This window comes from Parambassis ranga, chromosome 6, assembly GCF_900634625.1.
Source record: "Parambassis ranga chromosome 6, fParRan2.1, whole genome shotgun sequence".
Classification (NCBI taxonomy): domain Eukaryota; kingdom Metazoa; phylum Chordata; class Actinopteri; family Ambassidae; genus Parambassis; species Parambassis ranga.
The window spans coordinates 6019127-6041471 of record NC_041027.1 but is presented as its reverse complement, the minus strand read 5'-3'; the positions used below and the strand labels follow the sequence as shown (position 1 = coordinate 6041471).

General features: G+C 41.2%; 4 protein-coding genes across 6 annotated transcripts in view; 1 reads left to right on the top strand and 3 right to left on the bottom strand.

Annotated features, from left to right (window-relative positions):
- Nucleotides 1-2151, bottom strand: part of abcc8 (ATP-binding cassette, sub-family C (CFTR/MRP), member 8) — a 38004-nt gene extending 35853 nt beyond the window's left edge. The window contains exon 1 of the mRNA XM_028408080.1: nucleotides 2008-2151. Within this exon, the coding sequence (XP_028263881.1) occupies nucleotides 2008-2028 (21 nt within the window). The 5' untranslated portion in view covers nucleotides 2029-2151. The remainder of the gene's footprint in view (nucleotides 1-2007) is intronic.
- Nucleotides 2152-3161: 1010 nt separating this feature from the next.
- Nucleotides 3162-17837, bottom strand: LOC114437666 (harmonin-like). Its single transcript, XM_028408494.1, has 20 exons — nucleotides 17707-17837; nucleotides 15878-15945; nucleotides 14505-14648; nucleotides 14267-14405; nucleotides 13633-13741; nucleotides 13510-13534; nucleotides 13373-13430; nucleotides 13093-13281; nucleotides 12948-13007; nucleotides 12483-12539; nucleotides 11535-11677; nucleotides 10740-10805; nucleotides 10508-10665; nucleotides 10297-10328; nucleotides 6091-6132; nucleotides 5647-5700; nucleotides 5467-5566; nucleotides 4850-4959; nucleotides 4592-4647; nucleotides 3162-3667 (listed from the first exon to the last, which is right to left on the bottom strand). Exons 1-20 carry the CDS (start codon nucleotides 17740-17742, stop codon nucleotides 3655-3657), a joined length of 1659 nt encoding a protein of 552 aa, XP_028264295.1. The 5' UTR covers nucleotides 17743-17837; the 3' UTR covers nucleotides 3162-3654.
- Nucleotides 6146-9907, bottom strand: LOC114437667 (pollen-specific leucine-rich repeat extensin-like protein 3). Its single transcript, XM_028408495.1, has 5 exons — nucleotides 9515-9907; nucleotides 9245-9361; nucleotides 8423-9118; nucleotides 7948-8001; nucleotides 6146-7840 (listed from the first exon to the last, which is right to left on the bottom strand). The coding sequence occupies exons 1-5, from the start codon at nucleotides 9647-9649 to the stop codon at nucleotides 7706-7708; spliced, it is 1137 nt and encodes a 378-aa protein (XP_028264296.1). The 5' UTR covers nucleotides 9650-9907; the 3' UTR covers nucleotides 6146-7705.
- A 419-nt stretch (nucleotides 17838-18256) lies between the features above and the next one.
- On the top strand, nucleotides 18257-22135 carry ccdc77 (coiled-coil domain containing 77). Of its 3 annotated transcripts, XM_028408241.1 has the most exons (13): nucleotides 18298-18341; nucleotides 18584-18768; nucleotides 18943-18991; nucleotides 19153-19339; nucleotides 19419-19561; nucleotides 19671-19767; nucleotides 20145-20235; nucleotides 20378-20466; nucleotides 20574-20722; nucleotides 20904-21165; nucleotides 21305-21430; nucleotides 21543-21695; nucleotides 21875-22135. In XM_028408241.1, exons 3-13 carry the CDS (start codon nucleotides 18957-18959, stop codon nucleotides 22019-22021), a joined length of 1479 nt encoding a protein of 492 aa, XP_028264042.1. In that variant the 5' UTR covers nucleotides 18298-18341; nucleotides 18584-18768; nucleotides 18943-18956; the 3' UTR covers nucleotides 22022-22135. The 3 variants fall into 3 exon arrangements, with proteins under 3 accessions (XP_028264040.1, XP_028264039.1, XP_028264042.1); XM_028408239.1 differs by lacking the exon at nucleotides 18584-18768 and having other exon boundaries at nucleotides 18257-18334; XM_028408238.1 differs by lacking the exon at nucleotides 18584-18768 and having other exon boundaries at nucleotides 18264-18341.
- The last annotated feature ends 210 nt before the right edge of the window (nucleotides 22136-22345 follow it).

Here is a 22345-nt window from a genome sequence, read left to right as displayed (position 1 = left end):
CCAAACACTACATTTTCAGGAATTACATAACTCAACCCCCCCATTCATTTATTCAAATTGAACCTGCACAGTACACACACAATAACTAGGCTGCACGCAAGAAAAAATAGTCCCATTTAATATTTATGAAACCCTGGGAAAGAGCATTGTGCGTCCGGTATGCAGAGAGAGATCATGCTGCAGCCAATGGCAGCTGACGGGTACAGAGGGATCAGCGAGGACCCACATGGGTAACAGATTTCAATAATCCATCAGCACCAGAGTCATGGGAGTGGGTAAAATGATTTACAGTTAATGTCATCCATGCCACGCTGACCTTCACATTATAACAGGAGATAAGCTCAAATGCAATGAACAGTTTACAGGAGTGTTTACACACACACCTACATGACATAACAACAATAATGCAACATGTAAAAGAATATAACTTAGAGTGTAGTTCAACTGCAGTTCAGTGACAGCTCCTGTCACTCCTGTTCAAGAGTACAACAGAGCACAGTGTTAAGTACCATTATGTCTAGAAAAAGTAGGCATAAAGCCGACATCTGTGTGTGTGTGGGTGTAAGTGTGTGTGTTAGTGACAACTTCACACTTAGCGGGTGTATTGCTGGTGTTCCACTTAAACGCAGCCAAGTGTGAAATGGATGAGCAGTTGTTACATTTTGGTCTAATGATGTATTTATTATAGCGAGACAGACCGTACAGGACAGGCAGGCAGCACACCATGGATTTAACTCCATAGCAGTCTCTTAGAATTTGCCAGCACTTACTCCATTAAATAACTACAGAAGCTGTAAACTACCAAAGTAGAATCACTATCACGTTATAACAACAAAATATCACATTATAACATGAAAAGTTTCATGTTTACATCAAGTGTCTCCTGTAGTGAAAATAAATATATTAAGATTGGTAATTGAATTGCATAGTAGTAAAAGAATGCAATGTTCCTTTTTAGTTATTGCAACTGATGACATCATGTTTGCCACACAGTGAACTTTTACACTGTATGTGTTAACAAGTGGTTCAGAAAGGAACTTGAAACAATGGGAGTCATGTTAGTTCATGGAGACAATGCAACTCTGCACAGCGGTATTCATAAACGGTGCTCTTTGCAGAGAACATAAACAGATAGGATCTCCAGTGAAGGTCAGCTGTTGCATTAGAATGACTGAAATACCCAATAAGTAGTACAGAAATTCCAGGTGGTCTTTTTATTTCAACACAAAATGAGGTTTGCAGCTGTTAACTCACTTCCTGTAGCCTACGCATTAATTATCTCCTTAAACAGAACACCAGTTACACTCCAGCTGGGATAACTGGGCAGATTATAGTTCTGTGGCTGTCCTACATTACAGATTAGCTCTCAATGGATGGCCTGGGGAGAGAGAGTGCAGAAATAAAGAAAAACAGCAGAAAGCCCTGCACGTAGCAATACGCAGAGCAGTGCTTTTCAAAATCAATGACTCACTGAGCTGTTATGTACCCATAAAGCCTTAGATACAGACAGATGCCAACTAAATGTAACTGGCATAGCTAGGGAAAGAGAGTCTGAGCTGATGTGATGATTTAGTCAGTGGGAGTAAAGTGGGGGTAAGAGGTGAAAGATGAATCATGTGTGGCAGCTGTCCTGCAGGTCTCACTCATTCCTAGAGAGGGTTTTATTTTTTGTAAAAATGTTCTCATTCTGGCTGTGAAAATGTGTCACCACAGTGTAACAGCCCTGCTGCAAAACCAGCACATCCACTGTATCCACTGCACATCCACTGTTTAACACTAGCTCATGATGCACCCTCCCATTATAGCATAGATCCACTGACTAAACATGACCTAAAATGACTTACAGCATCATTTAGAGAGGATTTAATGCTCAGCCTGTAAATGATGTAACATTCATGTCTACCATGCCCATGTGTGTGATTAGGAAATACTCACACAGCAGCAGCCTTCTGATCAAAAGGAAAGTGTCAATCAAAGTGACCAGGTGATACCTTTAGCAGAACTTACCGGTTTATATCGTGAGATCATGGTTTCAGCCTCGTTTCTCTGACTGCTTCTGTGGCTGCTGTCACATCCGCCGCTTGAACGGAACAAAGAAAAACAGCAAAGAGGTCAAATCCAAGCTGCAGTCTCTCATGTGTTCATCCCAGTTCCTGCCGTCCTCCTTGTGTTTGAGCACCAGACCGCAGGCGGCGGTTCAAGGGTGGAGGAGGAGGCTGGGAACTGTCCACGGTGCTGAACCCGAGTACCGCGCAAAAGGAGTTGGAGGAGAAGGGGGAGGAGGAGGAGGAGGAGGAGGAAGGAAGAGGCAGATCTTTCGAGGCCACCTTTGTACCCGGAGTCACAGCAGCAGCAGGAGGTTCCTCAGTCCCACAAACACACACCAGAGGGGGTCGACAGGACGCTGAAACTAGCACCGGACAGAAGTCACGTATGCCACAATGAAGCGGGAACGGATGACAGCACAGAGCTGTTATATAAGAAGAGGGATGCAACACACATGTAACATTACATGGTGTGTTACACACGGGTTGTAGTTTATGTTTAAGCTACATCTACCACAAATACCCCCCTACAAATAAAACGTGCCCTGCTTAATGACGGCGAGGTCGACCAGAAACAGAATTATAGACACTGTCCAGACTCACATTAACGGGGTAGCGTCATATTCGACAAGGAGCACTATTGCCCCCTGTGGACATTTTTTTTAACAAAACAGTAGAGCTCCTCATAGCAGTTTTAGCAGGAATTTTTACAATAAACACAGCAATTCAAAACCTCAGCCACTGTGAGAAGCAACAAACAGGATATAAACACCATGTTTGAAAATCCCTTTATCCACTTTCCTTTTTTTATTTTGTTATTTGGGGTCCTCCCTTGGAAGAATAAAATGCCATTACTATTATCAAGTGGTGGTCCCTGAGATTTTATGAGACTACAGTTTTATTAAACTGCCAATCCCTGAAACTTATCAGGAAATTGAAAAAAGGGAACATTAAGAACTATATCATATCATCAATAAAGAAATTATACATACCATTTTAGGGCACAACCTGGATGTGGTTTGTATTTGTTAACCTGTTAACCATTAACCTGTGAAAAGCATTTCACCTGAGAAGCAGAAAATCAGTGTAACGACCTTGTTTTTGTTCTGAGCAGTCCTTTATTAGAAGGCAGAATAGAGAGCTGCTATTGATTATAGTTTTCCTTTCTCTATACTGACAGATGTAAAGAAAGATCATGTGTGACCATTTCTAGGCTTCCTAGAGGTTAAGAAGATTACTGGAGACAGCAAAATATTGACTGAAACATCCTTTAAGGCAGAGAGAATGAATATTGATTGCATAGTGTCAATTTAGGAATACATGACATGAGGCTCACATAGCAACAAAAAAGAAAGAATTATCTCAAAATGATGAAACTGAAGGACTGATGAAGCTGCTTGGAGGAGCAGCCAAACATCTTCAAGAAAACTTGAAAGTCCAGACGCCTGGCTTCGAACTTTTGAATGAAAATGACCTGGATGACTGAGAGGGTGTGAATGAATGAGAGTCTTCATCAACATCTCATGATGTTCTTTTCACGGGTGATTGTGTGGAAGAATCAGAAATGCTTCTTAACCAGCCTGAATTTCTTGGCAAACTGTTGTTGAAACTAGAAGAATGTCCTACAGGAGAAAAGAAGGAAAAGAATGAATAGGACGTCATTTTGTAAGTAAACTGTACCAAACAAAAGCTGCTGCACACTGAACACACCAAACATTCAGGTGAGTTACAGAAACACAAGAGGAACATTAAAGATGTTGATTCGAGTATCAAACACAATCCTGAATCAAGTTAGAGAACATATCTCAGAACATGTAACAGTCCCAGGGAACAACATCAATCAGAACAACTGCTGAAGGCTGGCGGGCGTCCATGACCTGACAACACAGGGCAATAATACAAGGCCACACATGTACATACTGTATGCGAGGTTATATATGGCCCCCTGGGGAAAGCCTTTGGCAGATATATGATGGGATGGGTTGCTGATCACATTAGGTCTAAATGTCTTCACTCAAATAGCACTGCTGTAACACTGCAGAGTGTTGCCTGGAGGCACATTTATTTTAACTTTACAGCGTGTATGCTCCCTCATATGCTGGCTTTTCATTGAACTAGCCGAGACATAAATCTGACAAAGAAACAAACACTCCTCTGATTGGCAGGGAGACTGTCACATGTCCTCAAGAACAAAGATGGGGCCAAGCAGAAGCACACCAAACATCCCCTCTGACGTGCAGTGAAGAGGAGGAGATTTAAAGACCAATCCGATTACCAGGACGAAGGTGAGGTAGGAGCAGAGGGATGGCTAGTGCTGAAGCAGGTAGCCATGTCTGTACAGTGTTGCACTGCCTTCAAACACCTTTCTGTTCACAGTGGGACTGACTGATGCTGACATAGGGCTGCATACACATGCACACACAGACACACAAGCCACAAACTGTAAACTACTACACTAAATGGTTCTTTAAATTACTAGCTTGTCATGTAAATTGCACCAGAAATGCTGAATGTGCATAATTATTAGTATCAATAGGAACACTTACACTTCATCTTCATACTCTTTTGGAGGGGACACAGCAATCACAACATCGATCCAGTCCTGAAAGTAAAAACACTTTCATTTTGGCCAAATCAATAAACAATATGAGCTCCTGCAACCTGGTTAAATCTACTACACACAAATAATCATTCAGGGTAGAAAGTGTTTACCTATAATCAATAAAACTACCAGTTGCTGTGCAAAGGTGAATAATGTCCATTTAAAAATGAGCATGCCCTCTTATTCAAAACTTGACCCATACCCCTCCACTGTTCCAGGCTCGGGCCAGAGAGTTTTGTCCCTCAGCCAGCGTGGCATCGATCAGGATCTTTCCATTCACAGCCATGAGTTCATCCCCGGGGACGATCCCACCTGCACACACACACAGACGCTTAACTGCCAAACACTGAGGCAGAAACAGTGGTGCAATAATAAGTCAGATTACACACGCACAGATAAATATAATGACTTTTGGTCCGAAGGTGGCATATGACTATGAGGAAGATTCAAAGATTCAAAGAGGTTTGTCATATACACAGTATTGACAGCAGAGTCAAAACAAAACTGTCCTATATCTTTCTTAAAATCGTATTTACTCTCCAGCTGTACACACAGGAAGACCTATGAGCTGAATAAATAGGTCTTCCTGTGTGTACAACTGGAGAGTAAATAAGACTTTAAGAAAGATACATGACAGTTTTGTGTGAAATCGTTAATGACCTAGTTTGGTGTATACACAAACAAGACATAATAAAATAAAACTAGAAATATCAGCTGCTGTAAGTATTGTATTGCACTACTATGTATTCCTTTATGTAAACTACCTACTATGTAAACTCTGATTTTGAGTTACAGCAAAGCACAAAAAAAGGATCTGACCATGCTTGTCGGCAGCGCCACCTTCGTACACTGAAGACACCACCAGCTTTCCCAGAGGAGAGTCTGCGCCCCCCTCCAAAGCCAGGTCGAGCTGTCCGGTCTTAAGACAGATAAGGACAACGTTAGTCTTTAAAAGCAATAAGCTGAATAGTACTTATCTAAAGTGAAGGCTGTGAGTACCTTTTTAATTCTCAGCAGTCTCACATCTCGACCAGCTATCTGGTCCGCAGAGAACTAATGGATGAGAAAAGATTGAGGGTGAAAAAAGCACAAATTAGATGAGATTGCATGGTGAGTAGTAATATAATAAACAGAGGTGGCAACATAAAGAATGGCTTCCTAGTGTCAGCAGAAAAATGGCAATAGAGGTTTTATAAATCATGACCAGTTGCTGCTGCAGAGAACTGCATAATGTTTTATACTTGAGACACTGGTAACTTACCTGGTAAACCCTGGCAGTTCATGAAGTTGGAATTTACTGTATCATGTTTAAGAATTGAAAGTTTTGATAAATCTTGTATAATATAATTAAGAGAAGAGCTCATAGTAATAAGTTAAACAACCACACAGCATTTGCAGCTCGTTCTGCAGTGCTGCAGCATTAGAAGATCAGATATTCAATACCATAGAGAAGGGGTCGAAGTCTTCCACATATTTCTGAAATCCCTGAAAAAGAATCAACATGCAGATCATTAAAACAGATCAATAAGTCAGCATGTAAAACACAGCATCTCTGTGAACAGGAGGTGTGAGGAGTGAAGTGGTGCTCAGATTTCCTTTGACAATCTGTCCTCTCTTAAAAGGTTTAATACAAGCCTGAGTAAATGGAAACCAAGGAGACACTCAGTCATTATTTCAAAAAGCGCAGAGGCTTTTAAAGCCGCACACCTTAATTCAATAATGAGAAGAATAATTCACAGCAGCATGTTCATTCATGCACGCACACACTCACACAGAAAAAATCCTCCCTAATCAGAGGCGGCAGCTATTTAATTTTATGGGAAGGAACCAGTACAAAGCTCTCAAAGGAAGAACGTCACATTTATTCTCAGAACCATTTTTCTCCCTGCAAAGTAAACATGCATTAATCTAACAGTTCATTTCCTGCGGCTATGCAGATGGATGTTAAAAAAATGTTATTTAAATAAATGTAATCTGGCTCTGAGCAAAGAGATGTTGCACACTGCGCTAAAATTACAACCAGACAGACATGCATTCCCTCGCAGCATGTTTACATTGTGGCCTGTCCTGATCAATAACAATGCAGTCATGCATAAGCTGCACAACTGGATCAGGAGACTGTTGCAGCCCACAGAGAAAGAATTAAAAAAAAATACAGGAGAGCGATCCACTCAGCCATGCGTTAATCTGATGTGTGAACATCAGAAAGCACAGAAAAAAAGCACTCCGGAGTAATAATAGATGACAGAAAGGTAAGGATTACTTGTTTGTGGTTTGCTTTAAAAGATGAGTTAAAAGGCACCATCCTCTTTAGCATTTCTGGAGGCTGAAACACAGGAGAGGGTTACAGCTTCTATGAGTGAATATGTTTCTCTAAGCTTGTCTTCACTTGTCCCGATATAATCTAAGAAAAACTGAATTACAATGTTCATGTTAGTTAGTGTTAGTGACAATAATGGTTAGGAAATGACAAAAAGGGTAAAAAGGATGTGATATGTCTTCACAACGAGCACATACAGGACTAAAACAAGATACTATCTAGTTAGTATACTAGTATATATCTTTCCTCTGTAGTGTTTTATCTTTGATGCTAACATTTCTAATTTAATTGATAAAATCCAGCCAAGATGGGTATATCACAAACATCAATAGTAATGTTGAGTGCAACTGCAATTTACTGCTTTGTTCACCAGCTCACATACTCATTCAAAGTAAGTGATTTATTGAATCTCCTGCTACGGTTACCACAGTGAGCAGAGGAAGTGGTACTGTGCTTGGTTATCAGGTGTGAGGTTGCTCAGAGATAAATACATACTAAAACAAAAATAAATAACAAAGTTCCCAGGTTAATTTAGATTTCTGACAGCAAGGAGAATTGATTACCTTCCTAATTTAAAACTCAGATGGTGCTTCAGCTGGAAACTCACCAGGACCCCAGAATGAGGCAGAGATTAATATTGGTGCCAGCTGGTGGCACACAGTTGTCAAATGTATTATGAGTCTATTAAGCCGGAACCAGGTTTTGTGCAGGAAGGACATGATTGCAGTGTGGTGTGTGTCATACCAGGCCATCAGAACGGGCTGCAGGTCTGAGTGGTTCTGGTCTGTGGGCCTGTGACTGGGGGAGCATGACAGGCTTCGACATTACAGGAGCCATCTGACGTCTTTGATTGGGGGGACTGGGAGCTAGTTGCTATTGGTGAAAGCAAGGAATGTACTGTACAAATGTACAAATTCTTCCCAACATCATTATTTTGCCCTCCCCCAAAAAACACAAGAAAACAACAGGAAGTGACTCACCAAAGGACTGCTCGAATTGGAAATACGACTGGCGTGGGAAGTATTTCTCATCACCTGCACCGCGGTGAAATACAGAAAACCTTTCAGCCCTCAAGCACATACAGAGCGCTGCAGGAGTATGACGGCAACACATACCAAGACTCACTCTCATTTCATGAGATATCAGAGCAAGGCTGAGACTTCAAAGGAATCAAGAACCCATGGAAACAGAGAGGCTGCAAGCACACAGGCGTTTTTTTTTTAAAGAACTACTTCTCTCATGAACTGTAATATCTCCTTAGCACACCATGCACCACCCAGCTCAGGATAACAACATCAACAACTGCATTTCTCTTTCTTCGTGCATAAAACATGCAAATACATGAAACACCTGCATGCAAGAGAAACCAAGTCCCGCTACAGAAAATGTGCATATCTAAAGTGAAAAACAGAAATAGCGGAAAATCAAGCCAGACTCATCACATGATCCTCGCACCTTTGGACTAGGAGGGTAGGACATTTCACTGTTGTTAGAGGAATAAATCCCTCCTCTGGGGAGATACCCGCCCGTCTCCCACTCGCTCCTGTGTTCTGGAGGACTGGGAGTATGTTGGTGGTGATGGTGATGGTGATGCTGGCGGTACCCACTGAGGGTGCCCACACGTTCTTCCGAGTGCTGTGGCGGGGGTGGTGGAGGGGGAGGTGGTGGTGGCGGCGGAGGAGGGGGAGGAGGAGGTGGCGGCGGAGGAGGTCGTGGGGCAGGTTGAGGAGAGGATGGAGACAATGATGAATGAGAGGGGGGAGGGTAGTGAGAGGAAGACATGCGAGGGGGTTGGGAGGGATGAGGCTGTGGGTGAGGCCTGCGTCCCTTGTTGGTTAAAGTTGATGTGGAAGAGGGAGGTTTTCTAGTGCTGGGTGGAGAGGCTGGGCGGCGCTGTGGAGGTGCTTGAGAGGCAGGTGCAGAGAAGCTAGGGATGGTTGGGTTCAGCTTGGGTGAAGGTGGAGGGAGAGGCAAAGGAGGGGGAGGCTGGCTAGTGCTGGGCTGGGTAGGTGCTAGCCTTTTTAAAGGCCCCCTCAGGCTCTGATCCACCTCGTCCAGGTTAATGTCATCCAGATCTGTGGTGGCCAGATGGAGGCCGCCAGGAAAGCGCTTCACCTTTGGCTCAGAGGCAGGGGAGCGTGGTGGGGAGAGCTACAGTCAAACAGGAAATGTTTCACCTTCAGTGTTAATTCTCCTATTTTTGTCCTTGCAAAAAATGTCAGAACATTACAGGAACAACACATCTGTGTCAAAGATCTAAGATGTCTCAATCTATACCTCTGGAGAATCATTCTCCACACATGAGATCTGCTCCAACCGCGTCTGACAAAGACGCTCCACCCAGTGTTGCACTTTTTCCGACTCTTCCAGGTCTTCCCTCTCTGTTTCTGAAACCTGGTGCAGTAGAGCCGGGCAGCAACAGACAACACAAGTTGGTCCTTCACACACACTCAGCTATTACATATCCAAAGGCACACGTCAGGACTGCACAGGAAAAACTGCAACTTAAATCTAGTGTCTTTTTCCAACAACTCCCTACTTTCATACCTCCTGAACCAGCCGGTTGATCTTAAGCTGCTTCTCTTTTTCGTACATCTCTTCTTTCTCCTTGGCAAGTTTCAGCTCAAACTCCATCTCCTTCTTGTTTTTTCTCTGCTCCTGCAGTGTGTCTGTGTTGGACATTTTCTTCTTTTTCTTCTTCTTTTCCCCTTTCTGAGGTGTAACCAGTTAGTCAGAATAAAACCACCACCACTCTGCTACATTATATGCTTTCAAACGGATAACACTTTGTTAATCATTCTCCGCTACTTCATCAGGCTGATGTAATGACTGATGTAAAAACCACCTTCCCTCTGTAGCCACTCTCACAGCAAACTGCACACACAGGTGACCATACCTTACGAATGGACGGCAGTTTTCCTTCATATCGATAAAACCAGCCAAATGCTATGGATGGAGATGAACACAAGTCACTCTCACTCAAAATGTATACACAGCCACAGCAATCTACATGCAGTGTATCTTGTTTTTTTTTTACATGAAAAAAGGCCCATAACACAGCACTGAAGCCAAAACAGCTACAGCAACTTAGTTAAGGCTAAGGATGCAAACTGCATCTGAAAAAAAAACATACAAGAGCTGGAATTATTTGTCACTTATCCTTCAGCAGCTATTAATAACAAATTGGTGAAATAATAACTGAACAATTTGTCTCCCATGGTTATATTTTGGTTGTCAAAGGAAATCTCACACTTCTTTGTGCATGCTATATGCTTTGCACAGACATCCTCCAACAGCTGTAACAATGCAGACTAAGGGTACAGACTCACTTGCTCATCATCCTCATCTTCTGCTGTGAAGGCTTCAACGGTTTAGAGGAGAGGCCATAAAAAGCAGCACAGCACACAGCAGTGACAGAAAGACAGCGTGCATGCAGAGAGAAAAAAGGTAAATGAGGTAAAACACACAAGTGACTATATGGTCTCAAGAAAAAAAGCAAACAAAAGGTTTCATGCAGAAGATTGTGCCACGTGGCCTTACGTGAGCTCTTGGCCTTTGGTGTGTCGGAGGATTTCATCTCAGGGGGGGCAGGTGATGGGCTCTGTGGAGTGCGGGGACTTTTAGGGCTTTTTGACCTGTCTTTCGTGCCCCAGTCCTCCTCCCACTCTTTGCTGTGTTTCTTCTCGATAGCTTCAATCCTAAAAGAGAGTGAAATATTGCATTAAAACAAGCTTGAATTTGCACCTAGCAACTATAAAAAAATGTCCTGTACTTTTCCATCTCCTTCTTATAGCGGTCCTCTTCTTCTGCAGTTTTCTGAGAGATCTCCATCTTTCTCCTGTTATACACATCATAAATAAAAAGGATTAAAAACAACCCGCTGGTGTACAGAGCTATATAAATACGTGGTTTAACAAAATTTATGGCTGCTATTGAATGTAACCATCCTCTAATATTATTCATCCAAATATACTGCTGTCATAATATTGAGGATGTCTTCTGAATTTACTGCCTGAAAAAACTGCAATTAATTGAAATAAACATAAATCTACATGTGATGTATCTACACAGCAATTCAAGTCCTGCACTGATCTAAATGCACATGAGAAAATTAATCTCTCTGACAGGACAGGTTTGATGGACAACTGAGACACTGGCAGGATGCAGAAAAGGCTGCTTCACAAACAACATGCATTCAGTGTCAGGTAACACCTTTTCTTTAGTGATGACTTTCAGCTGCATACTTTGTACATTTTCTTGATGGGTAGCTGCATTTGACAGCAACAAAACAGCAATCCAGTAAAGTATGTTTTTCTGGATTTGTTTTAGACCAGGAAGTCTTAATCTCTGTCGGACTTTTCTTCTTGTGATATACTAATTATCCAACAATGTCATTTTCAACTGAGTCAGATCACAGTGGTACACATTAAGTTAAAGAGACAACATCAATCTTGCTTACAAGCATGGAGTCAGCATCTTCCATAACAGACTAACTCCCACATGTGGTACCGCAGATGTGTCTCATGTCAAGACATGGTTAATTACAAGTTTTGTGCTGTTCACTCACTGTCTCTCCTTCTCCTGCTGCTCTTTAATGATTTTGTTGGTCTCCAATGCCACCCTCTTCTGATGCATCAGCTCCTGCCTCTCCAGCTCCCTGCGGGCCTCCACTGCCAGACGCTCCTCGTCTGTCATAAACAGCTCGCTGCCCTGAGAGGGCGACAACAGCCAGAGACCATAATCAGGGAAATACATCAAGAGCAGCAGCAGGCCTCAAACTTTTTGGCTCTAGAGAGTGGCAAATCATAACCAAGGGCAGACTTGTGACTACACACAAGCACAAAACACAATTAAAATCCCTCCCTATATATTTTTTGCAGGGTTCTCTATTTATGCATGTTCAATTAAATACTCGTACATCAGACTGGTAGCAGGCAACACAGTAAATATGATGGGACTGCTTGTCTGAGTCATGCAGTCCTCATCCCAGAGTAAACAACCTGCCAAGTAACTTGAGTGATGATAAACGCTGCTCCTGCAGACAGACGGGCGGAGCCACAGGCGAGGTAATGTGATGTCTCCAAAACAAATGGTCTATCTGGTGGAGGTGTCTGTGTTCTGTGGTAGATAATACTTAAACTGTTTCACTTATGAACACAATCTCATTAAAGAGATTGTATCTAAATTCCTGCTCTCTCTTTCTCTATGTATGACCACAATTCTCCTATTTTGTACACACTGTTGTTTCACCATCACCGCACAAGGATCAGACTGTGAGCACATGGGAGACATTTTAGACACTTTGAGTATCAAAAGTTAGTTTTCCATCAGTGTTTTACTGCTGCAGGTACACCTTCCACACAGGTAGCTTATGCGAGGCTTCACTCAGCCACCCATAGAAAACCATAGAAAAACCCTAACAAGGGTACCCTTTGGGGGCCCAGCTACAGGGGGCCTGGCAAAACAAAGTAATGTAAACACATTATTGTACACAGTGCAGTGTGAGTGTACTTACAGCTCCTGTCAGAACTGTGATAGTCAAACTCCTGCTGCTCTTCAGGACTCTCACTGCCTGAAAATTTGATCATAAAAACATTTTATTGTATTTTTATTGAAGGAACTCAAAATTAATACATCACTCACAAAGACTGCACTACATGGTGTGATATGTGTATTTATCAGGCTGTGATTAATCTCTAGCTCCTATGAAGTACTGGCAAATACTGCAGGCTTTGGTTTTGCCATAAGCCACAGAGAGGAGTTTTGGCTGGTTAAACAGATTTGGCTGTGATTGTGCAGCTCAGTGAGTTAAGAAGAGAACACTGGCTGTAATAGGGAGCTTAATTGACATTAGGACCATAATTAAAATCAGATTCCCTTGTGGTGCTACTGGTGCTTTGGCTAAAAGGACAAATAGAAAACATGTGGTAAGAAAAATGAAAGATACAATACATGAAATAGCATTCCTAGTGAAATGTACCTCTTTATGATCCACGTTGGTGAAATCCACTCCATTCACCTCCACAATCTGGTCTCCAACCTACACACGCAGGTGCAGTTCACAGTAGGTCGGTTAATGAGAGTCAACATTTATACATCTGTTGTGGTTTGTTTTTAGAAATCACCTCAAGTCCAACTTCTGCAGAAAGGGAGCCTGGTTTCACATTACTGATGTAGATTCCAGGTTTCTGGGTAGGACCACTAGAGATGCTGATGCCCATGCCCTTAGTACCCACCAGACTGAGGAAGACCTTCTTCTCTTTGATCTCCTTTCCTCCGATAGAAGCCAGGCCTGCCACGCTGCTTTTTTTCTCCTGGGGCAGAAAAAAAAAGTGAAATGAATGAAAGACATGAAACTGGATACTGAACATAAGCCAGGAGGAGCGAACAGAATCCCTGTCTTACCCCCGACTCAGACACAAACTGGTCAACAAACTGCCACTTAAGAGGTTCATCCGATGAGCTGCAGAATCAAGGAAAAAAAACAACAGTAAAGAAAGTTTTCACTGAACACTTCATATTCAAATCAGTTCATGTCTTACCTTTTAACTGGAATCATTCCCACATCTGCAAATAAGCACAAAAAACAAAAACCATTAATGCAATATAAATAACAACTGATACGTCAGTCATGCTGCTGTCATTAGAAAATAAGTTTGACATACGGCGGACTTTGAGTGACACAATCTTCTTTGTTTTGATGAGACTGATGACCTCCTCGTGTATACAGGAGGAGATGGAGTATCCATTGATGCGCACAATCTCATCACCAACCTATAAATCAGCCCAGGAGGGGATGTTATAGATGACACATTCAATTTCGAAATATCAATCCAGCATCCTGCTAATATGATGAGCGTGCTGAATGTAATGATTGATTAGGCTGTGTGACCTGTTTATATATTAAAGTCTATACATCTTTCAGAACAAGTTTTAAAGAGGAAACTGGCTGACAGAAGACTATTATTTTATCTGTGCTTAAAACCTTTTGGCAATAACCATTAAGGCATTGTGAGTATAAAAAACAATGGTGCTTTACTCCACCTTGTGGATTCTGATATTATGACACCCATACACAGGCCACAAGACAAAACATTGCAATTTCACAGATTGTAGACATCCCCACTATGGGTAACAAGCAGGGTCTACACAAAAATAAAATGCAATAAAATTAAGATGCATGCAAAAAAGTGTGTGGAATAACATGCTAAAATGAGTACTTGTATTTAATAAATACATTTATGACAATACAATGCAAAACCAATTAATAAACCTTAAACGGAACTTATAGGTTCATACCTGAAGGCCGACATTATCAGCCTGTCCATCTTTGACAATCTGTGATATGTAGAGACCACAGCCAAACTCCAGCCCGCCTCGTACACTCAGACCCAGGCCATCGCGATGCGTCCGATCCAAACGCACCTCCTTCAGCTTCCTGCACCATCACAACAGACAGGAAAATCCAAAACATGATGGCTGAGCCTCAGAAAATGTATATGAAAAAAGTCATTATGAAATGCCTTGTTGTACTCACCGTGACCTCTTGGGTGTGAGCAGGTCATACTCCACCTGGTGTTTGAGTGGGATGAGGGGTCGGATGGCATCAAACAGGGGGAGGCGCTTTGGTTCATTGATGACGAGCTTCAAATCTCCAACCAGCACTGGCAGATCCATCGACCTGAGAGAAACAGGAGGGTAACAGGAGGGTTACTTTTCTTTAGACAAGGCCCTTTGAAATCTAACAAATTGAGTTTGGGTGAGGTTGTTTTGCATAGTGGTTGTAGAGGCATGTGTGGAAGTATCAGTATCAGCTGCATTAAAACAAAACTGAAAATCAATTAAGCATCAACATCTGACAACATAATAAAATCTGACATAGCAACACTGGAAATTATTCTTATCATGGATTTGTCAAACCCCTCTGTAAATGGCTTTCATGAATTTGTTGATTATTATCTAACTATTAATCCACCTAAGGGTCAAACAGTAAGCCCTGTACTGTTTCAGAGACTTAAAAACATCATTTACAATAATACAGAAGCTGTACTAGAGTTGTAAATTTTTGAAAATGCCCAACGCAGGATATTTCCTACTACAAGACTATACCAGACCCACAATGAACCTTAATGCAGAGGAATCTGCAGTATCATTTTTCACACATTCACACATGTAGCACAAACACACAGAGGCCACTCAGGTGTGGGAAGCTTAATTCTCTCTAACCACAGCGATGGTTTTTTTTTTTCATAGTTCAACTAATAGAATTTATTCACACCCTCTAGAGCCATAAGAGGTTTGATAAAGCGTTCATCGTTTTTCAAAATCAAAAACTGAAACCATGTCTAAAACTAAATATTCCTGAATTAAAAAAAAACACACACACACACTGCTGTATAAAATCCAAACATGTGGCCTACTTGTTGAATTATTAACACATGCCATTTTAGTCCCGTTTGGAGAATGAACATTAAAAGAGCTTTTGTTGACAACTGGCCAGGCTTGTCGGAGCACAGTGGAAACTGATCAGAGGCTTAACCAATAAGGCCACAGGGCTCTGCCTCTGTACAAAGATTAATTGAAACCTAGACCTTTAAGCCCCCCCACACCTGCCTCTAATCGACCCAACTCCACCTCTCCTCCCAGACCATGCTGTTATTAGAAACCATGACAGAGACCACAGTTTAAACCGGAGCACTGCATTAAACCTGGCTGAAATATCAACATTTATCGAGAAAATGTTGAGAGGTTAGACAATAATAAATAGTCCATGTTAACACACTGGCTTCTCTACAATTTATTCATATTTAAGCACATAATCTAGTCATTAAATTAACAGTTTATTAATACTTTTATTAAAGTCTTTAAATATACAAACCACAACACTGAGCAGTGGCAGATGATACTCACTGGTGATACATGCGGAGGACATCATACAGGTAATCCTTTTCTGCTTCATTTTCTATCAGCAACTCCACCTGCAAAAAACAAGAAAACACAAACATCTGGTACCATACTTCCTCAGTCAGCCCACTGACACACACTGTTCCTGTTTGGTAGGGTCTGGCACCACAGAGGGTTAGCCATCTGTGTGTGTCTGTGTGTGTGCAGGAGTCATACAGACCTGATGCTGGCTCAGATGTAGCAGGACAGTTTTAAGGAAACGCTTCGGCCAGTCACTGACATAACACATTTCATCCAAACTAAATCTGTCCCAAACTATGCTGAGACTTTGTGGTAAGTTCAGGTTAAAGCTACAGTAAGCTTTGGAATAAGGAAGCTTCTTGGACTGAGGCAGGTGTAAACGCTGCTCTTGTCTAACCATCAAACCAACAGGAGGTAATAATGGCAGCTGAGGAGAGGCTGCGGGAGGAAGGTCAGCAGTGTCACCTTACATCTTAAATAGAGACATAAATAGAGGTGAACAATCACACACTCACTCACACACGCCATATCTTGGCCAGCCTGACTACAAGCCTCTAAAAACTAGTATTAGGGACAATACCACCACTGGAAAACAGCACTCACTGCTATCTAAGTGCAGATGAGATTGTGTAGTGATGTGTGATTTACTCAGCCTCCATCATGGTAGCAGGTATAAAAATGCATTTGTAAAGAATTGGAAATCACCTGCTACCCATATAAGACACACGACTGGAGATCAACTAAGCGACAGAGGGTGTGTGTGACATGTAGCCTTTATGACTGTCATAAATTTGTCTTGCTCAGGCCAGTGAGACTTTAGCCAGGCTGAACTACATGCAGACTTTGGCACCATAAACCAATAGGGCTGGATGTCAGTCATCAGTTAAATTAAAGAGCAATGTCCACTGTAGAGATCAGGATTATCGTCAGTGTACACATAATGCATAAATATTTAGAAAAATCTGCCTTTAATCCTTTGGCACCAATAAAACACAATAATCCAATTCTTCTGAGTGAATCAGAACAGTAAGACCGACGTAACATGAGTACAACCTCTATGAAATGAAACAATGCCTGACTGTGTGGTGCTGTCCCCTCAGTCTCTAATTAAACCCATAAATTGCACCCATCCCTTCCGCTCAGCTGCTCATATCTGACACATTAGCTAATGCTAAGTTGCCCTTTGTGAACAGCCAACAACATAGGACCCTGCCTCCCTGCCTGCAGCACAGATGGCTGTGTGGTGATCTCTTCATATACCCTAAACATATCATGTTCCTTCCCTCTGTTACCTTTGGCTCAGTTATATGTACAGGGCTGACTCAATGCTGTAATATGCCAACACAATAATCACAGTATAATGCAGGCTTCAATTAGTTCATGGATCTCAACTAGCTTTCAATCCTTACAGTTCCTTTAAAGCAAGAAATAATTAACCTAACTAATACACGAAAACTATTTGAATTCAACCCAAACTAAAAAAAATAAAATAAATATTTGACATGTTTGAATAGTTTGGGAAATAGCCTACTAATGCTGCTTTAAACCTCGACTCCAAAACAACCTCAAATTTTCACATTTTAACGTTTTTCATTTTTAAATATGAACTTCCACAGCCTTCTCCTGTTTTTTTTTCTTAATTACGTATCGGTTGATCAAGCTTTTGTTTGTAGAGCAGGCCTCTGTCTGCGCGACATCCCATCGGCAGACACCTGAGCCAGTGAAGAGACAACCAACCAGGTAGATAAAGGAGAGCTTTTAACAGCCACTTCTTAGCTAATCGAGATAAAAAAAAAAAAAGTATTTCATGTTACCTTATGTCTGAATTCGCGTGCAACCTTCCGCTCCATCGCTAAGACACTGAAGAAAACGGATCGCTGATATCCTGTTGTCGGTTAAGTTTGACAGGACTTCACCCGGCCGGGGTCAGTGAGTCAGGCCTGTCAAGCTGGTAAAAATTAACACTTCCGGTTTAGATACTTTATATTAAGGCATCTGTTGGTAGTATAAATGTGACTTGTAATCAAAGTTAGATTGTAAGATACACGTCAACAATCATAAATATTATTTTATTGTGGTTTATTGTCTTCACACATTTTACATTTTTACATTAGTACCCTTATTTTGAAGGGTTGGGCTTTTATCTCGTGGTCAGCATAAAAACCTGTCTGGTCTCTCACGGTGTGCAGTACTCTGACACTATGGCGCTTATTGTAAAGTAGTAAACATAACGAGTTGTCGTAATAAGTATTAAACATTCAAAAGCATTTTGTGTCATCGTTTACAATGCCCCGCCATCAGAAGAGAATACCACCGTTAGGTGGCGGAAAAGGTGGCGGTCACTCAAGTTTTCCACAAAGAAGACGAGGAGGCGTGAACTTCCGGGTTTTAAAATAACACCGCTGCGCTGCCTGACCGAGAGTTTAAAGTATCTGCGAGACAGTGAGTGGTATGTTAAATGTAGTAATATTATGCTAAATGTCCAAAAGATAAATCTACTTTATATGTTTAGTTAAACGTTTATACAGTGACTTTATTTTGCTAAAATAATTATTAAATGCAACCTAAACTTGCTTAGTAACCAGCCTTGTTTTTCCTCATGAACAATGGCGTTCCCATGTAAGGGAACAAACAAAGTACTGTACACACAGTACTAATATTTGTTTAAAACGATTGAAAATGTGTCTGCAGTTATGAGAATCGTGGTCAGCTTTCAAACGTCCCGCTCTGCCTGCCGCCCAAACCATGGCAACATGGCATCTTCTGTAGCGAGTGGTGTTACCCTGTTACTCCTATATGGAGAATAAAATAAACAACATCATTTTTCGAGATGATTATGTTACGTTGAATGAGTTACATTGCACGTTACTTATCTAGTAAGTAATATATTTTGATTTACAATTTTTTTTGTCACCAATTCCACCACTTCTGTCTGAAAGTAAAGTTTGTGAATGTCGAGCCTTCGAGAATATCTCTGTGCTACTGGCATCTAAAAATGACAGCTAGAGTTTTCCTATATAACATAATAATATATATATTCTTGTTTTCAGTATTCTGTATCTGAATGGGATCTCCAACGAAACATGCGACACCAAACAGGTAGGAACTTTAAGGAGGACAATTGTTTTTGTTTTCTTTATACAAGAGAAAGATCATATAAATGGTTTTCAGCTGCAAGTGACCAAACAAAAAACAGGGTCAGCAGTGTGTTTAATACTTAAATATGATTTATATATATATATATATATCTATATTTACAGAGGCATCAGCCGCACTATGGGGCAGGAATCTGACTCCCCACTCCCCCCGATTCATGAGCGTCTGGCCTATCTGCGTCCATCCCGAGAGCTTCTGGAGTTTTACAGGCAGAAGATTGCCCAGTTTGATAGTGAACATGAGGAGCTTCTGCAAATGCTGGAGAAGTATAGAGGCATCACAGAGGACCAGGTGAGAGTTTGGAGTGACTGTATGTAATAATATTTTTTTAACCCTCCTTATAATCCTTCCATGATGATCTTCTTTCCAGCATAAGCTACAATGGGAGGTCCGACAGCGCGAGGGAGAGATTGCGGAACTTCAGAATGCTCTAAGTGACATGCAGGTCTACCTTTTCCAAGAGAGAGAGCAGTCGCTGCGACTTTATGCAGAAAACGACCGTCTTAAGATCAGGTAGGTTTATAAACAAATTGTCTGCTATCTTGACACTAGTCTGTGTGCAGGGCCTTTTGGGATGTATCTTAATAATGTATTGCTATTCTGTCTAATCACTGTTTTACAGAGAGTTAGAGGACAGAAAAAAAATTCAGCATCTTCTTGCACTTGTGGGTCCTGATGAAGGAGAGATCACATATTTTCACCGGGAACCTCCTCACAAGGTGTGTGTTTAATTCATCGAGGAAGAGGTGTAGAATAAGTTGGATTCAGTAAACGGCTAAGTAGAAAACAAGCGTTGTTATTTTTTTTACACCTGTGCATTTTTAACTATAGCTGCCAGTGAATTGGTGAAGGTGTGCTTTTTATTTCTAAAAATAACATTTCCAGAATTTATTCTCACAGGTTTAAAAGCTTGCTCACTGTTAAATTACTTAGTGCTCTTAGAAGTACTTATAATATAGGTTAAGTCTTCAGTTAGACATTTGTCCATTTTTTTATACAACAGATTTGTTTAAATAATACATCAATATTTGTCTACAGCATTTATTTAGTCTGTGACAACAACACACAGATACAGTATGCAGTAACTTTGTTTCAGGTCACCATCACACAAAGGAATTCAGAGTCCAGACTGGAGGAACATCTTAATCTCCGGCCAACAAAGTTAAAACCTGCTGCAACCCGGAAAGGTATAAAGACAATTTCTTCTTAATATTTTCTAGATATAACTGAAGTTTTTGTAGCTGATTTAGGATCTTTATTAGCTTCAGTGCTACTTCTGCACTAAGGTCTTTTGTAATGAATACTAACTAGGATTTCATATTTGGGTAGAGAGTAGCAGGAGAACAAAATCAGCTGAAGGAGTAAATGGAGAGAGCTTGGAGCATTACAAGAATGACAACCAGACACTGTTACTACAGGTATGGCTCTACAATATAAATAACTGTGGTAGAATTCAGGGGCTCATCTCTTGAAGCTAAATTAAATGTATTATAACCAAGGTATACATTGTGGCTCATGCTTCCAGGTGGAGGCACTACAGGCTCAGATGGAAGAACAAACCCGTTTGGCCAAAGAGCAGGTAGATGCTCTGCTGGAAGATCGAAAGATCAAAACAGAGGAGGCACAAGTGCAGAGGCTGAGGGACCAGGAACGCCTCAGTGCTCTGACTGACAAGTGAGTTACATCATTTTGTTTTTTTTTGTTTTGTTTTGCTAAATACTGTGGTCAGCAGTCAAACACAGTCACTACACTTTAATCATATTTAAAAGATCGGATTTCTTTTTCTTTATCAACTGATAACACTGCGGCCGACAATAGGCCTCCAGCCTAACATTACATTTTTTTGACATGTCAGGCTCCAGCGGACCCAGAACCTTTTGCATGAGAGCACCAGAGATTTCTTACAACTAAAGTTTGATACACGGGCTCATGAAAAGCACTGGATGGCAGAAAAGGACCGGCTGCTGAGGGAATTGGATTCCTGCCACAACCGTCTGAGAAAGGCCGGGTCTGCTGGCACTGAGCCTGGACGAACGTGGCAGCCCAGCAGCAGCACAGCTCTCCTCCTCCCTCAGTCACAGCCAGAGTCACAGCATCCCTACAAGGAGGAGCTAAAGGTAACTATAACTACCCCGTTATGTTAATTATAGATTCAGTATTCCATAATAGTTTCAATATGTTTTGCCTTTAATTAGGAATGTTAGTGGCTTTCTTGGACAGGATATGGTTATTTTTTTCCTTGTGGTATATTACCAGGCAATGCAGGAGGATCTAAAGCAAGCCCACCGTCTCGCAGAGATGTACAGAGAGCAGTGCATTACTCTGGAGACTGACCTGTCTCAAATCAGAGAAGAAGGGGACGTAGGCAGAGAAATATTCAAGGTACACTAGTTTGGGCAATGCTCATGTCTGTAAAATCTTCATAAACATTTTTTAGTTTATAATAATATTGATGGTTCCCAGATTTACCATTGGTTCTTACTTGTGTGTGCAGGAGCGCTCAGACAAAATGGCCAAGCGTCTTCAACTGATGACTCAGCGTTATGAGGCACTGGAGAAGAGGAGGGTCATGGAGGTGGAGGGCTTCAAGACAGACCTCAAACACCTTAGACAGAAACTCAAAGACGTAGAAAAACAGCTACTAAAGGTAAAAAAAAAGATGTCATGAAGAATTATTTTGGATCTCAACATATGGACCAGACATGTTTTGTCAAGATTATAAATACTGTTTTATTTTTATGAGAAACAAAATTCAGACTTTTATTTTTTTCCCACAGCGTTCTTCTTACTGCTCAAATTAACTGAGAAATGCAATTTATTTTTTAGGTTACCTTAAATATTGGGCCCAACCAGGACTTAGCCATTCTGCATGAAGTGCGTCAGACCAACACTAGGACAAAAAAGGTTCAAGGCGAGTTGATGGCACTGAAGGCCAAAATCTATGGACTGGAAAATGAGCTGAGAATTAGCTGAAGAATACAGGCAAATTCTCTGCGCAATGCCCTCGTGTGTTTATTATTCTATTTGTTATAAACACTTGTTCTTCTGTGTTTATTATCAAAGACAGAATTGAATTGATGACTGATTGTTGACATTTTGTGATTTGAACTAATAAAAACTTGAAAATCAGTGAACATACTATTCCTTCATTCTTATCATGCAGTGTAATCTACATGCATACAACCATAACATAGGATGAAATAAACAGAATAGTTGATACATAAATCAATTTGAATTCATCTTTCAAACCTATAGTGTTTCATAATGTTACCTTGAGTTTTCTCTTAGCAAATACAT